The sequence below is a fragment of the Grampus griseus genome (assembly GCF_964374135.1).
Source record: "Grampus griseus genome assembly, chromosome: 20".
In the NCBI taxonomy this organism is placed as follows: Eukaryota; Metazoa; Chordata; class Mammalia; order Artiodactyla; family Delphinidae; genus Grampus; species Grampus griseus.
In genome coordinates, this window is record NC_139014.1 from 44,776,480 (window position 1) to 44,797,384 (window position 20,905).

General features: G+C 48.0%; 1 protein-coding gene across 1 annotated transcript in view; it reads right to left on the reverse strand.

Annotated features, from left to right (window-relative positions):
• Positions 1 to 120: 120 nt before the first annotated feature.
• Positions 121 to 20,905, reverse strand: part of USP43 (ubiquitin specific peptidase 43) — a gene marked incomplete at its 5' end in the record, with an annotated part of 61,930 nt that continues 41,145 nt past the window's right edge. The window contains 5 exons of the mRNA XM_082678966.1: positions 121 to 1,723; positions 16,377 to 16,541; positions 17,502 to 17,660; positions 19,807 to 20,158; positions 20,262 to 20,388. Of these exons, the coding sequence (XP_082535092.1) occupies positions 678 to 1,723; positions 16,377 to 16,541; positions 17,502 to 17,660; positions 19,807 to 20,158; positions 20,262 to 20,388 (1,849 nt within the window). The 3' untranslated portion in view covers positions 121 to 677. The remainder of the gene's footprint in view (positions 1,724 to 16,376; positions 16,542 to 17,501; positions 17,661 to 19,806; positions 20,159 to 20,261; positions 20,389 to 20,905) is intronic.

Below are 20,905 nucleotides of genomic sequence, written 5' to 3' on the forward strand. Positions count from 1 at the left end.
TTTTTTTTAAAAAAGAACTTCCTTTTTTCCCAGTATCAAAATAGTTATTTTTTAAATACCTTGAAAAACTTTTAATACAATTATTTTGTTATATATTAAATACTTTCCTAAAATCGGAATCATTTCTCTCCCACCTCATTATCCTAGAATCCTGCTTTAGTGTCACTATCCCTTTTTTTTTTTTTTTTTGGCAACCTTAATGCTTTATCCCCCAGAAGCGTCAAGAGGAAAAGAAGATGTTCCTGTTAAGTCCGCTATTTCCCAAAAAAAAAGTTTAAATAGGAGAAACCAATAACAATATTTGATTTGATACTGAAGATTCTTATTAACGAGGCTTCCTCACAGAGTTATGCTCTATGTTTTGCCCACATCCAATCACTCCTTAGTAAAAGTACTCAGGCCCTGAAATTTAAACAAAACAGCAGTTCTTGCCTCAAAATGGTTATGCTGACCCACTAAAGCCCTCTTGTGGCCTGGTGGCATAAAGGCAGCCAACAAGGTATTTTTGGAATGAGGTGTTGGAAATCTAGATGCGGAGACCAAAACATTTTTATTTTCAGGGGTCACAAGACAACTGTCTTCCCCAAATCCCATTCTCAACACAGGCTGCCCACAGGTGCAGCTCAGTGCAGAGTCAACGAGGATGCCAGCTCCACACGTCACTGGAACACACACCGTCAGAAGCTGGACTCGGGCAACATTTTCTTCCGACCTAAGGAGAGCGTGTGGTACTTCACCTTTGGCAAGGTGCCGAAAGAAGTCTGCTCCCCGGGGACACTCCTCTGTGATGTGCCAAGGGCAGTGGCCCTCGGGAGCCTGCCGGCCTTGCGAGGGAGGCGCAGAGAGCTGGGCGCTGACCGGACGTCCCTCTCCAGGGGGCTGGCGAGGCCCCTGGCCAGGCTCTCTCGAATCCTGAGGGATGGAGACGAGCCCCGGGCCCGCTCATTCACAGCTGGGCTCTGCCTGCCACTCACCGCCTCTGCCCTGTCACTCTTCCTGCTCTCCCTCTTCCAAAACACAGACCTCAGAAAGGGGAGGGTTCCCTGTGGGAATCTGTCTGTTGCGGGGTCCCTTCTCTCCACATTAGCCCTCATCTTGCCAAAGGTATTTGGGCAACTGTCTGCACTGTTTCTAGATAACGTCGCAGCGCTGGGAGCCTTCTTGGGGGAGGGTGTTTGGCCACTGCTCCCCGCCAGGCCACTTCCCTTACAGCTTGTGGTCCTTTGGCCCTCCGGCCGGGCTCGTTTCCCGCCGTCTGTTGAGGACATCACTGTGAGGGGCAGGTCACACTGTCTGGGCAGCCTGATATCCTGACTTGCGTTTTCCTTGAGGTTGCTTGCTGCATTCGGGCCATCTGAGTTGCCAGGGACCGTGCAGCGGCCGGGGTGGCCCGAGGGGCAGGGCGCTTCGGCCAGCACTCTGTCGCCGGCTCGCCCACTATCTTCACCCTTAGCGGAGAGGGTGGCGTCTGACTTCTCATCCCCACCAGCAGTGCCCGTCAGCAGCGGCACGATGGACTGGCTCGTGGACCGAGGTCTCCGTCTGGACTCCAAGTACTCTACCAGCTCGACGGAGGCACCCAGGGGTTTCTCCCTGGAGCCAAAAGACCACCGGAGGGGCATGGTCTTGAAGGTCCCCTGCTTGGCTCGGGAAGGGGTGGGCACCTTCATGCTGATGCTGCGGCCTTGGACACCCCGTGCCAAAGGCCTGGACTCCAAGCCTCCTGAAAGAGACACCAAGAGCATCAGTGCCCTAGTATCCCTCCGGCCGCAGTTAAGAGTAGCTGCAAGGCCAGTCTGTCTAACAAGCACTGACCATGCACCTCTGAGGGATCAGGCACTGTCCTGGGTGCTGGAGACACAGCAGTGAACAAGACGTTATGGTTCCTGCCCTCGGGAGCAACACTGTTTGTACCCACTGTTCCACGGAACCCATTTATATATGTGAAGTCACAGGGCAAGCCAGTGCCAACGAAGGTAGCTGCATGCCAGGCAGTGCAGACTCCCGAGAATACTCAGTCTCTGAGGCAGCTAGCCTAAGATTTAACACCATTTTCATTCATCTTTATATATGGCCGTGAAACAGAACGCTCAGCAAAAGTCCCTGCTTTTTCAGGTCAAATTAGGTGCTTGTACTTATCCAGTGCACAAGTCTCAGATATTCTACCTTGGGCTCAAAATAAGAAAAAGAAAAGAAGAGAAAAAGAAAAGTATTGTGTGTTTAATTCTCTCAGAACTGCCAGCTATACCTCCATTGTGTGTTTTGCAACATCTGTATATAGTTAGAAAGATGTTTTTGATATATATTGCTAAGGGCAAAATAGAGTCTAGAAAAACACAGAGTAATCCAACTTTCAAAAATATATACACACGTATATGTGTAGATGTGTGTGTATATGCATGACGCGTGCATGTGTAAACATACAAAGAAGTATGGAGAAATAAATACTCCATACTTAAATAAATAAAATGAGAAGGTGTAGAGAGAACCATGGGGGTGCCGTGTATTTCTGATTTTCTTCTCAATTCTTCCCTCAATTTCAACATTTCTAAAGGGAACAGACATATACCCAGGTTGTGTATTTTTTTTTAAGACACAGTCAATCAGTTACCCCCAAAAATTCTATTTACAATAGCATCAAAAAGAATAAAATACTTAGGCATTAACTTAACCAAGGAGGTGACTTGTACACTGAAAACTAGAAAACATTGCCAAAAGAAGCGAAAGATGACGTAAATAAATGGAAGCACATCCTGTGTTCCTGGATCGGAAGATTTAATATTGTTAAAATGCCAATATTACCCAAAGCGATCTATGGATTCGATGCAATCCCTATGAAAATCGCCGTGAGGTTTTGAACAGAAACAGAAAAACCCATCCTAAAATTCATATGGAATCTCAAGGGACCCCAAATAGTCAGTCACCAAAAAGACACATACTATATGATTCCACTCCATGAAGTATTCTGAGCAGCTAAAATCAGAGAGACAGAAAGTATAAAGGTGGCTGGGGAAGGAGGGAATAGGGAGTTGGTGTTTAACAGGTATAGAGTTCCAGATTTACAGATGAAAAGAGTTACAGGGATGGTGGTGGTTACAGGCCACACGACAACGTGAATGTACTTCATACAACTGAACTGTACACTTAAAGATGGTTAAGATGGCAAACAAAGTCTGGTATGTGTTTTGGGGTGTTTTTTTTTTCTCCCCTGGCTTGTGGGATCTTAGTTCCCCGACCAGGGATTGAACCCGGGAACCTCGGCAATGAAAGAGCAGAGTGCTAACCACTGGACCGGCAGGGAATTCTCCGTTATGTGTATTTTGACACAATTAAAAAGAAAAAAAAAAGTTAAAAAGTCATTGGCCATTGTACCATTAAGACACTTGATTTATGAGATGCCTGCCACCACTGAGAAAGAAATCTTCAGCTGAAGCCCACGTGGCACAAGGACAGTCAGCCTGGGTCAAGGGCACCAGCCTCTCCACTCTCATCACGGAGCACGTGTCAGCTTCCAAAACGAGCCAGGACCACAGCCACCAAAGCCAACCTCTGAGCTGTATGGAGAGGGACCGGGGTCCTCGGAGGCACAGGTGGGGGGCTCAGGAGGTCAAAGGCACCGGCAGGGAAAGCGCACAGACGTCAGCCAGTAGAGGTGCCAAGGAGGCGAGGGCGTGGAAGGCCCATCAGCTCCACGAGGCATCTGATAGCATCTCTGAGGTTCCGAGGATCTTGCCTTTCAGGTTTTTCACAGATAATCTTCGGTATTTTTCTTTTTCTTTAAAGTACTTCTTCAGATTAGCCATCCACAGACACAATCTCACCCCAAACACTTTGTAATTCCAGTCCCAACTGACGTCGTTGCTCCATCATTAAATTCCCACACCTTGGAAGGAAAAGAAAAAAAAAAAAAAAACCGTTCTGGGGGCTGAGACACGTGGGAAGGTTTTGTTCCTGGTCCACAGCCCTGGGAAGGGCAGAAAAAGAGCAGCTTTGTGTTAGGAGTCACAAAGCGGTGACGTTCAGCCTTTCAGAACGGGAGGCCCAGCCTGCAGCCCAGGCAGCTGGCAGGTGGCTTGGCCACGGCCTTAACCCGCTCTCCATCCTTCTCCCCGGGCACCCAGCACCGGGCGGCAGCTCATGTCACGGGCAACACAGGTGCCCAGCAGCGCCCAGCTCCTCTTGCGCAAGATGCAGTGAGAAAGCACCTTGGCCATCATGATTTTATTTCATGCTGTTTGTTGGATCTGAGAGGGAGCAAGCGCTTTGGCTACGAGGAGAAATGAATGGGAAAGCACCCAAGCAGACGCAGCACTGACTGTTCACCGAGTACCTTGCTTCTGGGGGGGGGGGAGGGGGGGATGGTAAGCCCTTCCCCTGGGGAGCCAGACCTCCAGGGATGCTGGGAGCTAGAGGCAGAGGTGGAGTTCAGAGACCCCTGAGCTATGCTTCCTTTCCCACCATGGAATCCGTGGCCTTGCTCACCCCGAGTCTGGCTTGAGAACCAGGAAGGGCCTAGAAGCTGAAGCCACATTGGGGACATGAATGGTTAAGTGCTTCCTGAGGTTGTATAAGCCCCAGGGCATACACAGGAGCTTCCCGGGTCCCCCAGAACCCTGCTCACACAGATGGCTCCGGGGCAGCCTGGGAGCCAGACCCCACCACACAGGGGCCCTGGAGCCGGTGGACGCTGTGCTGGGAAATGCCACATCTGCTCCTCTGTGACTTTTTCTCCTGGGCTAATGAAATCGGTCACCGACCCAGCCTCACTATGTGTGCTGTGAGCAGGGGGTGGGGGCTCTTCTCACCATCCTCAGCCCACCTGCAACAGGACAAGACTTTTCCTCGTCCCGTCAAGGGTGTCCCCGACTTATGCACTCAATAAATATTTAATGAGAGCCTGCTGGGTGCCAAGGACTGTTTGCAGTGCTGGGGATACAGCTATGGATAAAGTACAATGTGCCTATTCCTTATTGGGCTTGACAAAAAAGCAAAAATACATCCCATGGGATGTAGAGATAAGAGCTAGGATGAAGAAGAAGACAGGGTAAGGGGGAAATAGAGGGTCCTCAGTGAGGAGAGACCTGAGAGAAGGGAGGAAGCTGCGTGGAGATCTGGGGATAACAGGTTCCAGGCAGAGGGAGCAGCAAGTGCAAAGGCCCTGAGGCACAGGCAAGCTCGGCAGGTCAGGGAAGCAGCAAAGAGGCCTCCAGGGCTGTAACCAAGGGAGAAAAGGGCCCTAACTAGGGGCCTTCATTTTCTAAGCCCCAACCTGTATTTGCAGACATCTCTGTCTCTGGTTGCACAGTGCAACCTGGGGCAAGCTTGACCCCTAAACTTTTCTCGGGTCCCCCAGAAAGTGAGGAGAAGCTGCACAGAACAGCTGAGCCTTGTCCACTTCTGTGACTGAGCTGGCAGGACAAGGCTGGCGAGGGGAAAGGTTGTCTCAGGAGCCAAGGCCACTGCCCCGTCCATCATTCCAAGAACCACGGCCACTCAGGAGAGGGTGGAAGGAAGCCCCGACAGGCAGAAACAGAAAAATAAAAACACACCTAAGGGGGTCTGGCAGTCAGAGAATAAGAATAAACAGAACCAGGGGCTTCCCTGGCGGCGCAGTGGTTGACAATCTGCCTGCTAATGCAGGGGACATGGGTTCGAGCCCTGGTCTGGGAGGATCCCACATGCCGCAGAGCAACTAGGCCCGTGAGCCACAACTACTGAGCCTGCGCGTCTGGAGCCTGTGCTCCGCAACAAGAGAGACTGCGATAGTGAGAGGCCCATGCACTGCGATGAAGAGTGGCTCCCGCTTGCCACAACTAGAGAAAGCCCTCGCACAGAAACGAAGACCCAACACAGCAAAAATGAATAAATTAATAAATAAATTTAAAAATAAATACTCCTGTTCTCTGTTTAAAAAAAAAAAAAAGAATAAACAGAACCATCAGAACAGGCCCTTTTGAGCCGTTAAAGAAAAGAGGCAAAATAAAACTGTCAAGGAGATTCAAGTGCAGAACAACAGGAGACTGAAGAATGTGACTTCCAGGTTTTAAAATTCAGTAAATGAACTGAAGGCAGGCAGGGTCACTGTTAAGACTCAAATTAGTGGCCTGAAGCGATCTTGAAATTTATGACATTTGGTAAATTTCACAAATTTTATAATTGTGAAAGCAACGTTTCATGCCATAGAGCAAAATGACAAAGCGATAGAAAATCACAGGGAAAAGCTAGGAGACTTGGAGGACAGATCTAGGAGACCCAAGAGGCAAATAATAGGAATCTGAAAAGCAGGCAAGACAATAATTAAACAAAAACAGCATTTCCCTAAAGAAAAGTCTGCATCTGTAGAAGGAGAGGCCTCCACAAGTCCCAGGCAGGTTTGAGGAAAAAACACAGACCCAGGGATATTCTAGTAGAATTTCTAAACTCCAAGGTCAAAGACAGAATTTTAAAAGCTTCCAGCCAGAAAGAACAAGTGACTCTCATATGAAAAAGAAGAACTTCTCACCTGCAACCCTGGGGCCTCGTAGGCCGTGGGAAAACATCCACAGATGCCCGAAAGAAAAGGACTGCAACCCAAGAGCCCTTCACCAGTCAATCTGCCATTCACTCCCCGGGAAAAGAAAATATTTCTGGCTCTGCAGAGGAAGAGCATGTTATGCATACCTGAAAAGAATTCTGACCAAACACTAAAAATCAGCACCGAGACCTGAAGATAGAAGGTGATGAAAAGAAGACAGACAGCGGTGCCCAGTGCAATCGTGTACCATCCATCCTCACAGGGGACAGGTGGTCTTAGGATGTGTTACATGAAGTTAAGCTGGTGTGTTTGGGACAGGAAAGGGACAGCAAGAGTAATTCTGATTACAGTCTGGAACAGAGTTGGAAACCATCTCAGCAAAATCTAAGAACTGGGGACTGACGAGGGGGTGCTGTTGAAACAGACCAGAGAGAGCCTGGGAAAGCGTCTCAAAGCTCTCATCTGGCGGGAATGACACGGAAGCATTAACAGGTCTCATCAGCGAAAAGAGAAAAGGCAGTGATGAAACAGAACGACTCGCAGGAAACAGCAGGCTTCTCGTATCCATGTGATAACTGGAAAATGCCTTTGATTTTAAATATAGGGAAGCATGAGGTAAGAATTAACAAGATGGGAAAGAACAGCACTTCCCACTGAACCAGGGGAAAAAAGGGAACACACAGCAACATGATCAAATCAGTAAAAATAAGAAAAAAGAATCGGTGATAGAAATATTTTTTTAATGAAATGAATGTATATACACTACTATATATCAAATAGATCACCAAAAAGGCCCTACTGTATAGCACAGGGAGCTATATCAATATTTTGTAATAACCTATAAGGGAAAAGAATCCAAAAAAGAATATATAGATATATATATATAGGACTTACCTGGTGGCGCAGCGGTTAAGAATCCGCCTGCCAATGTAGGGGACACAGGTTCGAGCCCTGGTCCAGGAAGATCCCATATGCCACAGAGCAGCTAAGCCCGTGCATCACAACTACTGAGCCTGGGCTCTACAGCCCAAGAGCCACAACTACTGAGCCCATGTGCCACAACTACTGAAGCCCCCGTGCCTAGAGCTCGTGCTCTGCAACAAGAGAAGCCCACGCACTGCAACAAAGAGTAGCCCCCGCTCGCCGCAACTAGAGAAAACCCACCCGCAGCAACGAAGACCCAAAGCAACCAAAAATAAATAAATAAATTTATTTTTTAAAAAAAGAATATATATATATAACTGAATCACTGTGCTGTGTATACCTGAAACTAACACGATACCGTAAATCAACTTTACTTAAATAAAAAAAAAATCTCTATGAGAAAATGTACAAAAAAATATAAAATGATATGAAATCAAGTTTGGTAGTTGATTTTAAGTATGAATGGACTGAAGTTTCCCTTGTTAGACAGGCTTTGAATTTTTTACATTTAAAAAACAAAACAAAACACAGCAACATACTGTTTCTCAGAAACCACTTAAAACTAACTCAAAAAGAGAGGTTTATAAAGTAAAAGAGAAGGGCAAAATGACACCAGGCAAATGCAAGCAAGAAGAAAGAAAGAAGGGGTGGAATTATTCATCTCAAACAAAGTAGAATTTATGATTAAAAGCATTAAGCAGGGCTTCCCTGGTGGCGCAGTGGTTGAGAGTCTGCCTGCCGATGCTGGGGACACGGGTTCGTGCCCCGGTCTGGGAAGATCCCACGTGCCGCGGAGCGGCTGGGCCCGTGAGCCATGACCGCTGAGCCTGCGTGCCCGGAGCCTGTACTCCGCAAAGGGAGAGGCCACAGCAGTGAGAGGCCCGCGTACCGCAAAAAAAAAAAAAAAAAAAAAAAAAAAGATGCTCAACATCGCTAATTATCAGAGAAATGCAAATCAAAACTACAATGAGGTATCACCTCACGCTGGTGAGAATGGCCATCGTTAAAAAGTTAATAAATGCTGGAGAGGGTGTGGAGAAAACGGAACCCTCCTTCACTGCTGGTGGGAATGTAAATTGGTGCAGCCACTACGGAGAACAGCATGGAGGTTCCTTTAAAAACTAAAAACAGAACTACCATATCATCCAGCAATTCCACTCCTGGGCATATACCCTGAGTAAAAGCTAATTTGAAAAGATACATGCATCCTTATGTTCACAGCTGCCCTATTTACAATAGTCAAGACATGGAAACAACCTAAATGTCCATCGACAGATGAATGGATAAAGAAGATGTGGTACATATATACAATAGAATACCACCCAGTCATAAAAAAGAATGAAATAATGCCATTTGCAGCAACATGGATGCACCTAGAGATTATCATACTAAGTGAAGTCAGTCAGACAAAGACAACCATCATACGATATCACTTATATGTGAAATCTAGAATATGACACAAATGAACTTATTTACAAAACAGAAACAGACTCACAGACAGAGAATGCAAACTTATGGTTACCAAAGGGGAAAGGGGGTAGGGGAGGGATAAATTCGGAGTTTGGGATTAGCAGATACAAACTACTATATATAAAATAAACAACAAGGTCCTACTTTATAGCACAGGGAACTATATTCAGTATCTTATTCTATATTCAATAATGGAAAAGAATATAAAAAAGAACATATATATATGTATATTTAAAACTGAATCACTCTGCTGTACACCAGAAACTAACACAACATTATAAATCAACTGTACATCAATTAAAAAACAAAAAGACATAGGGAAATGGAATGCAACAATCAACCCACCTAATTTAATAAAGCTCACATTCCTCAGAAGACAATGTACCTTATTTTGTGTATACACAGAACACTGACAAAATAACCATCACGCAGTTACTTGATCACAAAAAGGGAATCATTTTTGAAAACCACATTTTTGGATCACCAGCCATAAAATTAGACATAAAGAATGAAAGGGTGACCAAAACCTCTTAAATACTTGACACCCAGATAACCTTTAGATCAAAGAGGAAATCAAAACTGAAACAACATACTATTTGGAAAGCACTGAAAAAGAAAAACAAAACCTTTGAGGCTCAATAAAGCCATAGAGGAAATTTACCATCAGGAGCACTGACACCGAAACGCTTTAGTCTCAGAGTCTCCTCCTCTGCAAAGGCCTTTAGCAATTTTTTCACATGGTCATGTTTTTATAACAATTGAAAAGGTAAGGTATTTCTTTGTCCTTTTTCTTATGGAGCCTCTCCCAATACCCATCCCCAATTACTTAAGTTGCATACCCCACAAAACTTGGATCTGTTCATTTTTGTTTTAAAACGCCTTCGTTATTCTGAGGTCCCCATAACCTGAGCTACCAGGAGGATGAAGTTGCCAAGCTATCAGTGTTTCTCTACAGAGGACTGCTGGCTTTGGGAAGGATAGGTCTGTACCACATGGTACCATCCCTGGGCATTGCAAGACATTTAGCATCCCTGCCCCCTGGGGACTAAATGCCAATCATGCCCTCTACTCATTTTGACAGTAAAAAAAAGTCTCCCACATACTCGTGGGGAGAGGAGTTAGTACCAATCATTGTTGAAAGCCTATGTGCTGGATTTTGATCTTGCCCCGGGCTTAGTATTAACAGTAAAATAAAGCTGGATTTTCAACCATCTCAGAGCTTCTCAAACAGGTTTCAAATCTATCACCATTATATTCAGACTCCAAGAGGGAATGCTCCCTTTGGAAGGGAGGCTCTGGCAATGTCTAAAAGGAATAGCCTTGAATTTGGAATTTTTTTTTTTAACATCTTTATTGGAGTATAATTGCTTTACAACGGTGTGTTAGTTTCTGCTTTATAACAAAGTGAATCAGTTATACATATACATATGTTCCCATATCTCCTCCCTCTTGCATCTCCCTCCTGCCCTCCCTATCCCACCCCTCTAGGTGCTCACAAAGCACCGAGCTGATCTCCCTGTGCTATGCGGCTGCTTCCCACTAGCTATCTATTTTACGTTTGGTAGTGTATATATGTCCATGCCACTCTCTCACTTTGTCCCAGCTTACCCTTCCCCCTCCCCATATCCTCAAGTCCATTCTCTAGTAGGTCAGTGTCTTTATTCCCGTCTTACCCCTAGGTTCTTCATGACATTTTTTTTCTTAGATTCCATATATATGTGTTAGCATACGGTGTTTGTCTTTCTCTTTCTGACTTACTTCACTCTGTATGACAGACTCTAGGTCCATCCACCTCACTACAAATAACTCAATTTCGTTTCTTTTTATGGCTGAGTAATATTCCATTGTATATATGTGCCACATCTTCTTTATCCATTCATCCAATGATGGACACTTAGGTTGTTTCCATCTCCTGGCTATTGTAAATAGAGCTGCAATGAACATTTTGGTACATGACTCTTTTTGAATTATGGTTTTCTCAGGGTATATGCCCAGTAGTGGGATTCCTGGGTCGTATGGTAGTTCTATTTGTAGTTTTTTAAGGAACCTCCATACTGTTCTCCATATTGGCTGTATCAATTCACATTCCCACCAGCAGTGCAAGAGGGTTCCCTTTTCTCCACACCCTCTCCAGCATTTACTGTTTCTAGATTTTTTGATGATGGCCATTCTGACTGGTGTGAGATGATACCTCATTGTTTTGATTTGCACTTCTCTAATGACTAATGATGTTGAGCATTCTTTCACGTGTTTGTTGGCAGTCTGTATATCTTCTTTGGAGAAACGTCTATTTAGGTCTTCTGCCGATTTTTGGATTGGGTTGTTTGTTTTTCTGTTATTGAGCTGCATGAGCTGCTTGTATATTTTGGAGATTAATCCTTTGTCAGTTGCTTCATTTGCAAATACTTTCTCCCATTCTGAGGGTTGTCGTTTGGTCTTGTTTATGGTTTCCTTTGCTGTGCAAAAGCTAAAAGCCACAGAGCCAGGACTCTGGCAGCCAGAGGGAGCAGGTCTATGTGCAGCCCGGTTACTTCCCAGGTGAGCTTGTGACTGGTTACGTCGTTACGTCCGGGGCTCAGCTTTCTCCTTGGTAAAAGGGCTATCATTTCACCTCTCCCAGAGTTCTGAATGAGTAGGTGAGATAAGTAACATGCCTGCAAGGGTCCGGAGGACAGCTATTCTGCAGTATTACTTCTCCTCCCATCCCAGCCCTCTCTGTCTCTCTGGGGAGTTTTCTGGAGCTATGCCTGACGCCTGTCTGAGTACCCTGCTGAAAAGTTGGCCATCTTTTGAAGTTGCCTCCTTAAGGGGGGGCCTCTTCTTGGGAGAACTGAGAAATGGCCCAAGGTCCTACGCCTCTGGACAGAACTGGGATGAATTTATGAGCCTGTCAGTGGCTCACGCTGATGGGGGATGGACAAGCTGGGGAAGGAATGCCTTTTTTTGTTCACCAGACACTACCCTAAATGTGCAGTCATAAAAATGTGAAGGGAAAAGAAACGCCCAGACAGGGTGAGTCAGAATATAATGCGTGAAATAGTACGCCAACACAGAGCGGATCCTAAGGAAATCAGACCGCTGTGATTTGCAGGGGGCAGTGGTGCAATCAGCCTTCTGTCTAATAGTGAGATACTGGGAGCCAAGATGCTGAACGTGGAGGAATAATTCACCAAAATTTGATACATAAACCATAATAACCAGAGGGTTGGAGTCCATGACAATCTAAAACCACCTGCCGCTTTAAAATTCTATCATCAGGGGAGTTCCCTGGTGGCGCAGTGGTTAAGAATCTGCCTGCCAATGCAGGGAACACGGGTTCAAGCCCTGGTCTGGGAAGATCTCACATGCCGTGGAGCAACTAAGCCTGGGCGCCACAACTACTGAGCCTGTGCTCTAGAGCCTGCTCGCCACAACTACTGAGCCCACGTGACTAGAGCCCGTGCTCCGCAACAAGAGAAGCCACCGCAGTGAGAAGCCCGCGCACCGCAACGAAAAGTAGCCCTCGCTCGCCGCAACTAGAGAAAGCCCGCCGGTAGCAATGAAGATCCAACGCAGCCAAAAATAAATAAATTTATAAAAAAAAAATTCTATCATCATATTTATTCCCTCTCAAATATGTAACAAGAGCCTGGGACACACCAGGAACTGTGGTAGCTACTTTGATAGAACAGTAACTTAAAGTGTAAAGGAATAAGTAGCTGACGAAGAAACACACAAACACCCCAACAATTTCACTCCCAGGTAAACAGCCAACAGAAATGCAGACGTACGTACAACAGAAAGGCATGAACAAAAATGGTCATAGCCGTACTACTAGTAATAGCCCCAAACGGAAACAACCCCAATATCCAACCACAATGGAACAAATAAGCAAAATGTAATCTATTCCTACAATGTGGGAGGTTTTGATGAGGCAAGTGGAGCACCCCATCAGGGTGCAAAAGGACACCAGCAGACGTTTCCCAAAGACAGTCCGTCACGTGTCTTCACCACAAAACGTGTGTGGATTTTTGGAGAATCCACAAATAACTCAAGAATCCGGAAATCACTAACGACTCAAAGTGCTTCCCCTGACGATCAAGCCAAACTTCTCCAGGTCAGCCTCTGAGATCAAATCCAGCCCATCTGTGAACCCCTCGCACGTAAGGTGGTTCTCCCCACCCTACCCATCATGATTTCTTTTCCAAATGCCTGCTTTTGCTTTTTTATTGACAATGGTCAACAGTCAATAGACAGCAATCTCTCTTTCTCTCTCTCTCTCTCTCTCTGATATGTACAATTAAACTTGCCGTGCAGAGAACCTGTAACAGAGAACAAACATGACTCCATGTTGGATCTATTTCTTTAGCTGTAACCCTTGTGCTCTGTTGCCTATCTCAGTCATGCTGGCTCTGCACCTTTTGTAAAAGAATGTTGCCTAGAGCCTGAAATATAGCCCATTTTCAAGGCGCTGACCTTTAAAGGTATAACAATTTCCCATTCACGTAGAGATAAAAAGTTGCAGAACAGAAAATAACAATTCTCTTGTTGGAGGTTTATAGGAACATTGTGACCAGACCTACCTGGGCAGCTGCAAGAACAAAGGATTCCTGCCCTGAGAAGTGTGCAAGGACCAGCCACACCCCCTCCCCTTTTAGTATAAGGAAAGCTTGATTTCTACCTTGGGTAGATGGTTCTTTGCGGCACGAACCCACCATCTTCTCGGCCTGCTGGCTTAACAAATAAAGTCGCTATTCCTTGCGCCAACACTATGGTCTCTTGATCTATTGGCCTGTCATGCGGTGAGCAGTACAAGCTTAGACTCGGTAACAAACTTTATGTGTCTGAGTTATTTTGGGTTGGTTTGTGTTTTTTGTTTGTTTGTTTGTTTTTGAGGTACGCGGGCCTCTCACCGCTGTGGCCCCTCCCGCCGCGGAGCACAGGCCCCGGACGCGCAGGCTCAGCGGCCATGGCTCACGGGCCCAGCTGCTCCACGGCATGTGGGATCCTCCCGGACCGGAGCACGAACCCGTGTCCCCCGCATCGGCAGGCGGACTCTCAACCACTGCGCCACCAGGGAAGCCCTGTTTTTTTGTTTCTGATAAATGGAATAAAATGAAAAAGGCATTGATACATACCACAAATATACGTCTCACCAATATAATGTTGAACAAAAGAAGTCAAAGAAAAAAGAATGTGTGGGCTTCCCTGGTAGTGCAGTGGTTGGGAGTCCGCCTGCCGATGCAGGGGACGCAGGTTCGTGCCCCGGTCTGGGAAGATCCCACATGCCGCGGAGCGGCTGGGCCCGTGAGCCATGGCCGCTGAGCCTGCGCGCCCGGGGCCTGTGCTCCGCGGCGGGAGGGGCCCCAGCGGTGAGAGGCCCATGTACCAAAAAAAAAAAAAAAAAGAATGTGTGACTCCATTTATATAAAGTTTCCAACGAGGCAAAACTAATCAATGTGTTAGAAGTCAGAATAATACTTCCTGCTGGAAAGGAGGGAAACAGTAAAGATTGAGAAGGATACGGGGTTGGGGTCGGGGGAGGTAGAGATGACCTAGAACTTTCTATTGCTTAATCTCAGTGATAGTTACGTGGGTATGTTGTATGATAATTCATCAGATATACACCTGTGATCAGTACACTTTACTGTATATACGTGGTACTTCAATTAAAGTTTTTTTATTTATAAAACCAAATCAGGTGCTAATAGGAAATATGGAAACTAAAAGTGATTAGAATGTGCTGCCACCTTCTGATGGAAGGAACACGGAGGCCAAAGATGCACAGACGGACGGACAGACACATGTGTGCTTTTCTGAAAACGTTTGTTTCTGCAGTTATTGCCTCTGCCTCCTGCATGATCATCACATTTTCCCTCTAGTCGGGACCATCTGAATGCTAACATGCTCCATGAGTTCTCATTTAGCAAAGAAAACCCCAAAGTGCTGGCAGCCCACATTCCTCTGCAGCTACTGCCTCTTTAATCACAGTCTTTGATGGAACCCATATCCACCGTCAATTCTTTAACCCAGGCTCTTTTCCACCTGTTACTGACAGCTTCCATTCTTTCCAAACCGTGATAGATGCTCTTGGCAAGTCACTGGTGACCTTCCAGCCCGATGGTCACTTACCCATCTTCATCCTACTCAGCCTCTCAACAGTATGTGACACAGTTGGCTTCTTCCTCCTTGAAAGATTCCCCTTTTTTGCATCTGTGACCCATGTTTGCCCAGTTTTCTTCCTATTTCACAGGCCACTCCTCTGTTTTCTGTGCTGTCCTCTCTGCCTCTGCTCAACCTCTAGATGTAGGAGAGCTCCAGGGTTGGTCTTAGGTCTTTACTTGTTTCTATCTGTATAATTTCCCTACGAGAGCTCAGCCAGCCCCGTGGCTTTAAAGTCCATCCGTGTGGTGATGACCCTCAAATATTTTTCTCCACTCCTTAGCTACCATCTTGATTTGGAAGTCTTACCGGAGTCTCAAAACGACCATGTCAAACATTGGATTTCCCTCTAAAATAGACCCTGCATCCTAGCCAACCAAGCCCTTCCTACCTGTACTACTACTGGTCACCTAGTTATGTGGACACCAAGCAAAGAGTCCTCCTTGGTTCCTCTCTCCCTCACACCCCAAACCAGCAAATCCTGTTAGCTCTATCTTCAAATATACCCCGGATCTGACCACCTTGTACCTCACTAATCCAAGCCACCACCCGCTCTCGCCTGGAAAACCACAGCCAGACCTCTCAGCTGGCCTTCTGGCTTCCTACGCCTCCTGTGACGCATTCACACAGCAGCTAAAGTAGGCTTTGCGGAAGTATCAGATTGATGACCTGCTGCTCAAATCTCCCAGTAGCTCCCACCCACCCCCGCAATTGGCATACAATGCAGACTTGGTACCATATGACAAAGGCACGCTCCCAACTACCTCCTGTCACTCCGGCCGCAGCTCTGGTCTCTCCTGCACCCCCCTACCCCCCATCCCACGCTCACTCCCACCTCACAGCCCTCACCCTGACCGTGCGGAGCACACGCCCAGACTACAGGACTCACTCGCACTCAGGCCTCTGCTCCAAACTCACCTCCTGGGAAAGGCCTTCCCCACCCGCCCTACCTAACGGGCCCTCTGCATCCCTTCTCCCCCACCCCTGGCCTAGATACCTTCTTCCCTTGATGATTTACCTCCTCGCCCTCATCCCTGCTTTACACCCCATCATGAGATTCATTCACTCGTTGATGCGCTGTCAGCACCCTTTAGATGGTCAGCTCCGGGGAGCACAGAAAGAAGGCACCTGCAGCCAGAGGGTAGCGGGCAGGGGGCGGGCCAGGTCCTGAGAGCCCCGATTTGGGAAATCAATAAACCTCTCGTACCGAGGGACTCTGTACGCTCCGAGCCGTGAAGTGCGAGCACCTTCATAGAGCTGAGGAGTGACGGTCGTTACAGAGAATGAAAGTAAGCTCAGCGAGTTTAACCAACGTGACCGAACGTACCCTTTCCTTGGCTGGGGAGGCTCCTGGTGCAGGAGGCAGGCCCAGGCAGCTGGGGCCGGGCAGGGCCGGGGGTGGGGCTCCAGGACAGCAGGCTGCCCCTCATGCTACCATCACTGCTCCCAAGCCGGAGGAGCCAGTGATCGGACAAGGAGGAACTGGTGGAACCTGTAGGAGCACAGAGAGGGCAGGCTGGACCCACCTCCATCCTTCGGGGCCCCCCGGGCACCTCTCACGGCCAGATTCCCATCCCCGAGCCCGGAGCTACAGAACCAGAGCAGAATTACAGAAACGAGACTGAATCTCTGGAGGAGAACCTATAACTGACGAACCACGAGACCAAGCCTACACACTTAGGGAAAGGCACTCGGGCACAGAAAGGACAGAATGTTGATGAGAACTGAAAGGCTTTTCGTGAAATTACTGGTCGCCAAGTCCAGTTTTCTAAATATGGCATGTTTTTCACTCTCGCCACGTCTACCTCCTGTGAAAAGAAGGCAGACTTTGCATGACGGTGGGTTTAGACCTGCTGGGGCATCTGGTTTTCCTTGGCCATTTTCCAACCATCTGGGTGCAGAAGATCTGAGTCATTTTTTTAAAAATGTTCTTTCGCTCCTAAGTAACGATGGCCAGTTCGCAGAGTGAAATGTGGCACACAAAAAGGTGCGTTTTGACCCTTCTCTTCCATCTCCAGACTGCCAAGCAAGCTGGAGGTTGTCTAATAAACTTATCTCTGGGGTGTGGTTAAGTAACTATTTCCTATGAAGGCCGCTCATCCCTTACAACTGCCCTTCCCTTTCTACCAGGACTAATGCAGGGTTCTACTGCACAACTTTAATTAAGATATGGCTCAGCATGGGTGGGAGCGGAAATATGGAATCCCATGCTCCCAAGATACAGAATCTTGCCACAGACACAGAATCTTATTCCTTTTCCCGTTCTTGCATTTCAGTATGTCCCTCCCACGTCCTTGCAAACGGGACACTAGTCTGTAGGGCTCTACACGCTCTGTAGCAGCAAGGCTTCCTCTTTCAGATCCTTGCCGACCTCTCCCGGGCCTCGATGTCTGATAGAGCATCCTCCCCGTTCCCAATCCTCCCCCCTCCTGTAAGGACCAGCAAAACCTACCTCTCATGGAGCTGCTGGCTGACCAGGGAGGGATGCTGTTTCTCTTCTGATAAAACAGGATGTAAGCCCCTCGCGTATTGACCTCATCTTCTAGAAGCGGTTCCACCGTGCTGTCGTCATAACTGTACCACTGGCCATCCAGAGAGTTCCGGCAGTAGGCTGCGAAGGTCCAAATCCCAAGTCCCCATTACTGGAGCCCCCCAAAGCAGGAAGACATTTCCCACTGGCATGGCTGAAAAACGGACGTTTGTAATAGAAACGCTGGACCATTTTTAGCCAGAAGTGAATGTGGCAGAATCAGCAAGGATAACCAGTTACACACCCAGATGCTCACTGATCCAGTGAGCTGTTACCACACAAGCTGAATCCTTACGTCGTAGAGCCCGTCCAGGCAAAATCTCCAATAAGAGGGAGTCCCGATTTATAACACTTATGGGAGTCCCAGGCAATAAGGCCAATGTCCACCCCCGTTCTTTTGAGGACCTTCAAAATGCATGTCTCTGATTCAGTACGCAAGGAAAATATGCAGTTGGGATTACGGTACACTTCTTTCCTACCTAAGAACTGCAGTCAAACATTTAAGAAAATGTTCATAAATAAGATTCTCACCACCTTCTAAACAAGTACGAGAAATAGTCCTCTCCTTTCCCTCCACACCTCAGTAAATGGCTCCATAACTATTCCACAACCATTCCATAACCATAATTCGGAAGTCAGCCAACATTTTTCTGTAATGGGCCAAAGAGACAACGTTTTAGGCTGTGCAGGTCCCCGATGGCCACATACGGTCTCTGCCATGTATTCTTGTTGTTTTGGTTGGGTTTTTTTAAAACCACTTATTAGAATGTAAAAACCACTTTTAACTCATGGGCTGTACAAATATGGTGCCAGACTGGATGTGGCCCACAAGCCACACTTTCCTGGCTCCTGCACCAGCCCAAGGGGGCACGGAGAAGGTCGTCTCTGCTCCTCCTTTTCTCTTCCACTCCACGCTGAGTCCAAAAGCCAGTCTCACTGATCCTCTTTCCAAAATATGCCTTGAATACCCTGTCATCACCCAAGTCCCAGCCAACACCATCTCTCACTTGAGCCCCAGAAACTTCCTCCTAACTGGAATTCCCACTTCCACTCTTGCGCTACCCAATTCTCTGCTCGAGCTAAGACCTCAGTTTGTGAACTAGATTATGTCTTTATTCCTCTGCCTAAAACCTTTGAATGGCTTCCCTGCCTAAAACCTTTGAATGGCTTCCCATCACCCTCTGAAAAAAGTGCAAACTCTTGTCCGTGGCCCACAGGGCCTCCGGACCCAGCTCCATCTTAGGTCACTTTCCCCTTCAGCCACAACAGGCTTTCATCAATTCTTAAACACGCAAACTCCGCCTCAGGGCCTTCACGCAGGCTGGTAGCTCTGCCCATGTTTTCCTCCCATTATTCACACGGCTAGTTCCACCTCATCCTTCAGCTCCTGACCTAAAAAGGTAACATCCTCAGGGAGGCCTTATCTGTATCTCAGACACATCAACCATCACCTTTTCATGATACCAAGTAGGGAAAGTACTAAAGGAACAAGCATCTTTTTATTGCCTGTGTCTGAAATTAGTCCCATGAGGGCAGGTCTCCTATCAGTCTTGTTCATCACTGAGACTCCAGCACCTAGCCCAGGGTTTGGCATAGAATGGGACTTCATAAACATTTGTTCAATGAATGAATGAGTGATGATCCTGGATTTTTATACAGTCTGGTGCTTTCCAAATTGCAGGTTCATTAGTGCACTAGGAATAGAGCATTTTTCCCCAAAATGAAATATTCTCAAGCATTTTTTCAAAAATGAAATACTTTATATTATTCTAGAAGAGACCAGGGGACACGATTATGAACAACTGAACGAGCTGCCAAGCTGTCTGTTTCTGTCCTTCCAGCCTTCATTCTCTCCAAGTCCCTCCGAGGGATTAACAATGAAAGGTATCCCACAGAAATAAAAGATACCGAATCTGCTAAGTAGGAGTCCGTGTGCTGAATCACAGACGACGATCAATGGCACTCTCTGGGTGCCAACAGCTACCCTCTGGTATCCGACACGGTCAAAAACTCGGGCTGTAACTAACTTTCTATTCCAACCCCTCACGGAACTCCGCTGGACGCTTGGACCAGACGCCACCACCCCACCCCCGGCAGGTGCCCGGTGTGCGCCGGGTCAGGGGTCAGCTGGTGCCGAGGGCCCGAGCGAGCTCGGCATCCCAGGGGTGCCCCTTCCCCGGGCACCTGGAGGCCCGGGCCGCAGCCACGGGCCGTGAGGCAGGCTCACCTGTGTAATGCCCACCTTGCAAACTGCCGTGGTGGTTGCAGACCGCGTACAGGTCGTACAGGAAGTCTGGTGGGTAGCTGGTGGGCAGGCAGGCCGGCTGCTTCCAGGAAGGAGGCCAGGGGCCCGGGGAGGCCTTGGGGCCCGTGCTTCTCTGGGCCACATGGGGAGCCATGTCGAGGCCGGCGAGCGGGAACTTCACCAGCGTGGAGAGCTTGTTTCTCCTCTCGCCCACTTGGCAGAACCGTTTGAGGTGGATGATGAGGATGTCGGGCAGGGTCCACAGGCTCAGCTTCACCACGCCCTGCTGCAGGGCCTGGCAGTGGGGACACCGCCACGCATCGTCCTGGGCCAGCTGGAAGGGAAGCCACCGGGACCGTAAGCCACGCCCCCCGGGGTCGTGACCCACCCACTGACAGGCCCCGGGCCGGAAGGGGCGTGGACTCCCAGGGCGGGACCTGCTCCTCCTTGGTGTAGAACTGGAAACACTCGTCCAGGGAGCAGCTCTGCTGCTGGTGGGCTTGCTGTTGCCGCCACACGCTGTCCGCGTCCTGGACCCGCTCCTCCTGGATGCTCCCGAACAGGCTGCAGGAGCAGACAGAGGCCACGCGGGGTCTCACCCCTGAGGGGGCCCTACTCCCAGCTAACGGGGTGCAAAGCATCCGCCCGGGAGGCAAAGGCCCCCTTCCCAGGGCTCCCAGGGCACCCACTCGCTTTTACTGGACTTCTCAGTGCCCCCACGGACCCAGATAGGGACCGAGCCCTTGGCTTACTCATTTTTGTTTCATGTCGTGGTGCAGGGCCTGGCACCTAGCAGGAGATTAATAAACACTCGCCGGACTGAACAGTGTCCTTTCCCGAAGTCGGGCAGATGCACTCGGTGTTAGAGAAGCAGCCACGCTGAGTGATTAAGAGCATGGACTTGAGGCGACAGTCTGGGTTCAAAGCCCGGCTCTGCCAGGCACGGGCTGTGTGACACTGAGCAACCGTTTAACCTCTCTGTGCCTCAGTTTCCACATCTGATGATGTGGATTCGGGTCGGACCTACCGCACAGGAACTGATGCATGAAATAAACTGCATGGATGTAAAGGGCTCGGAGGA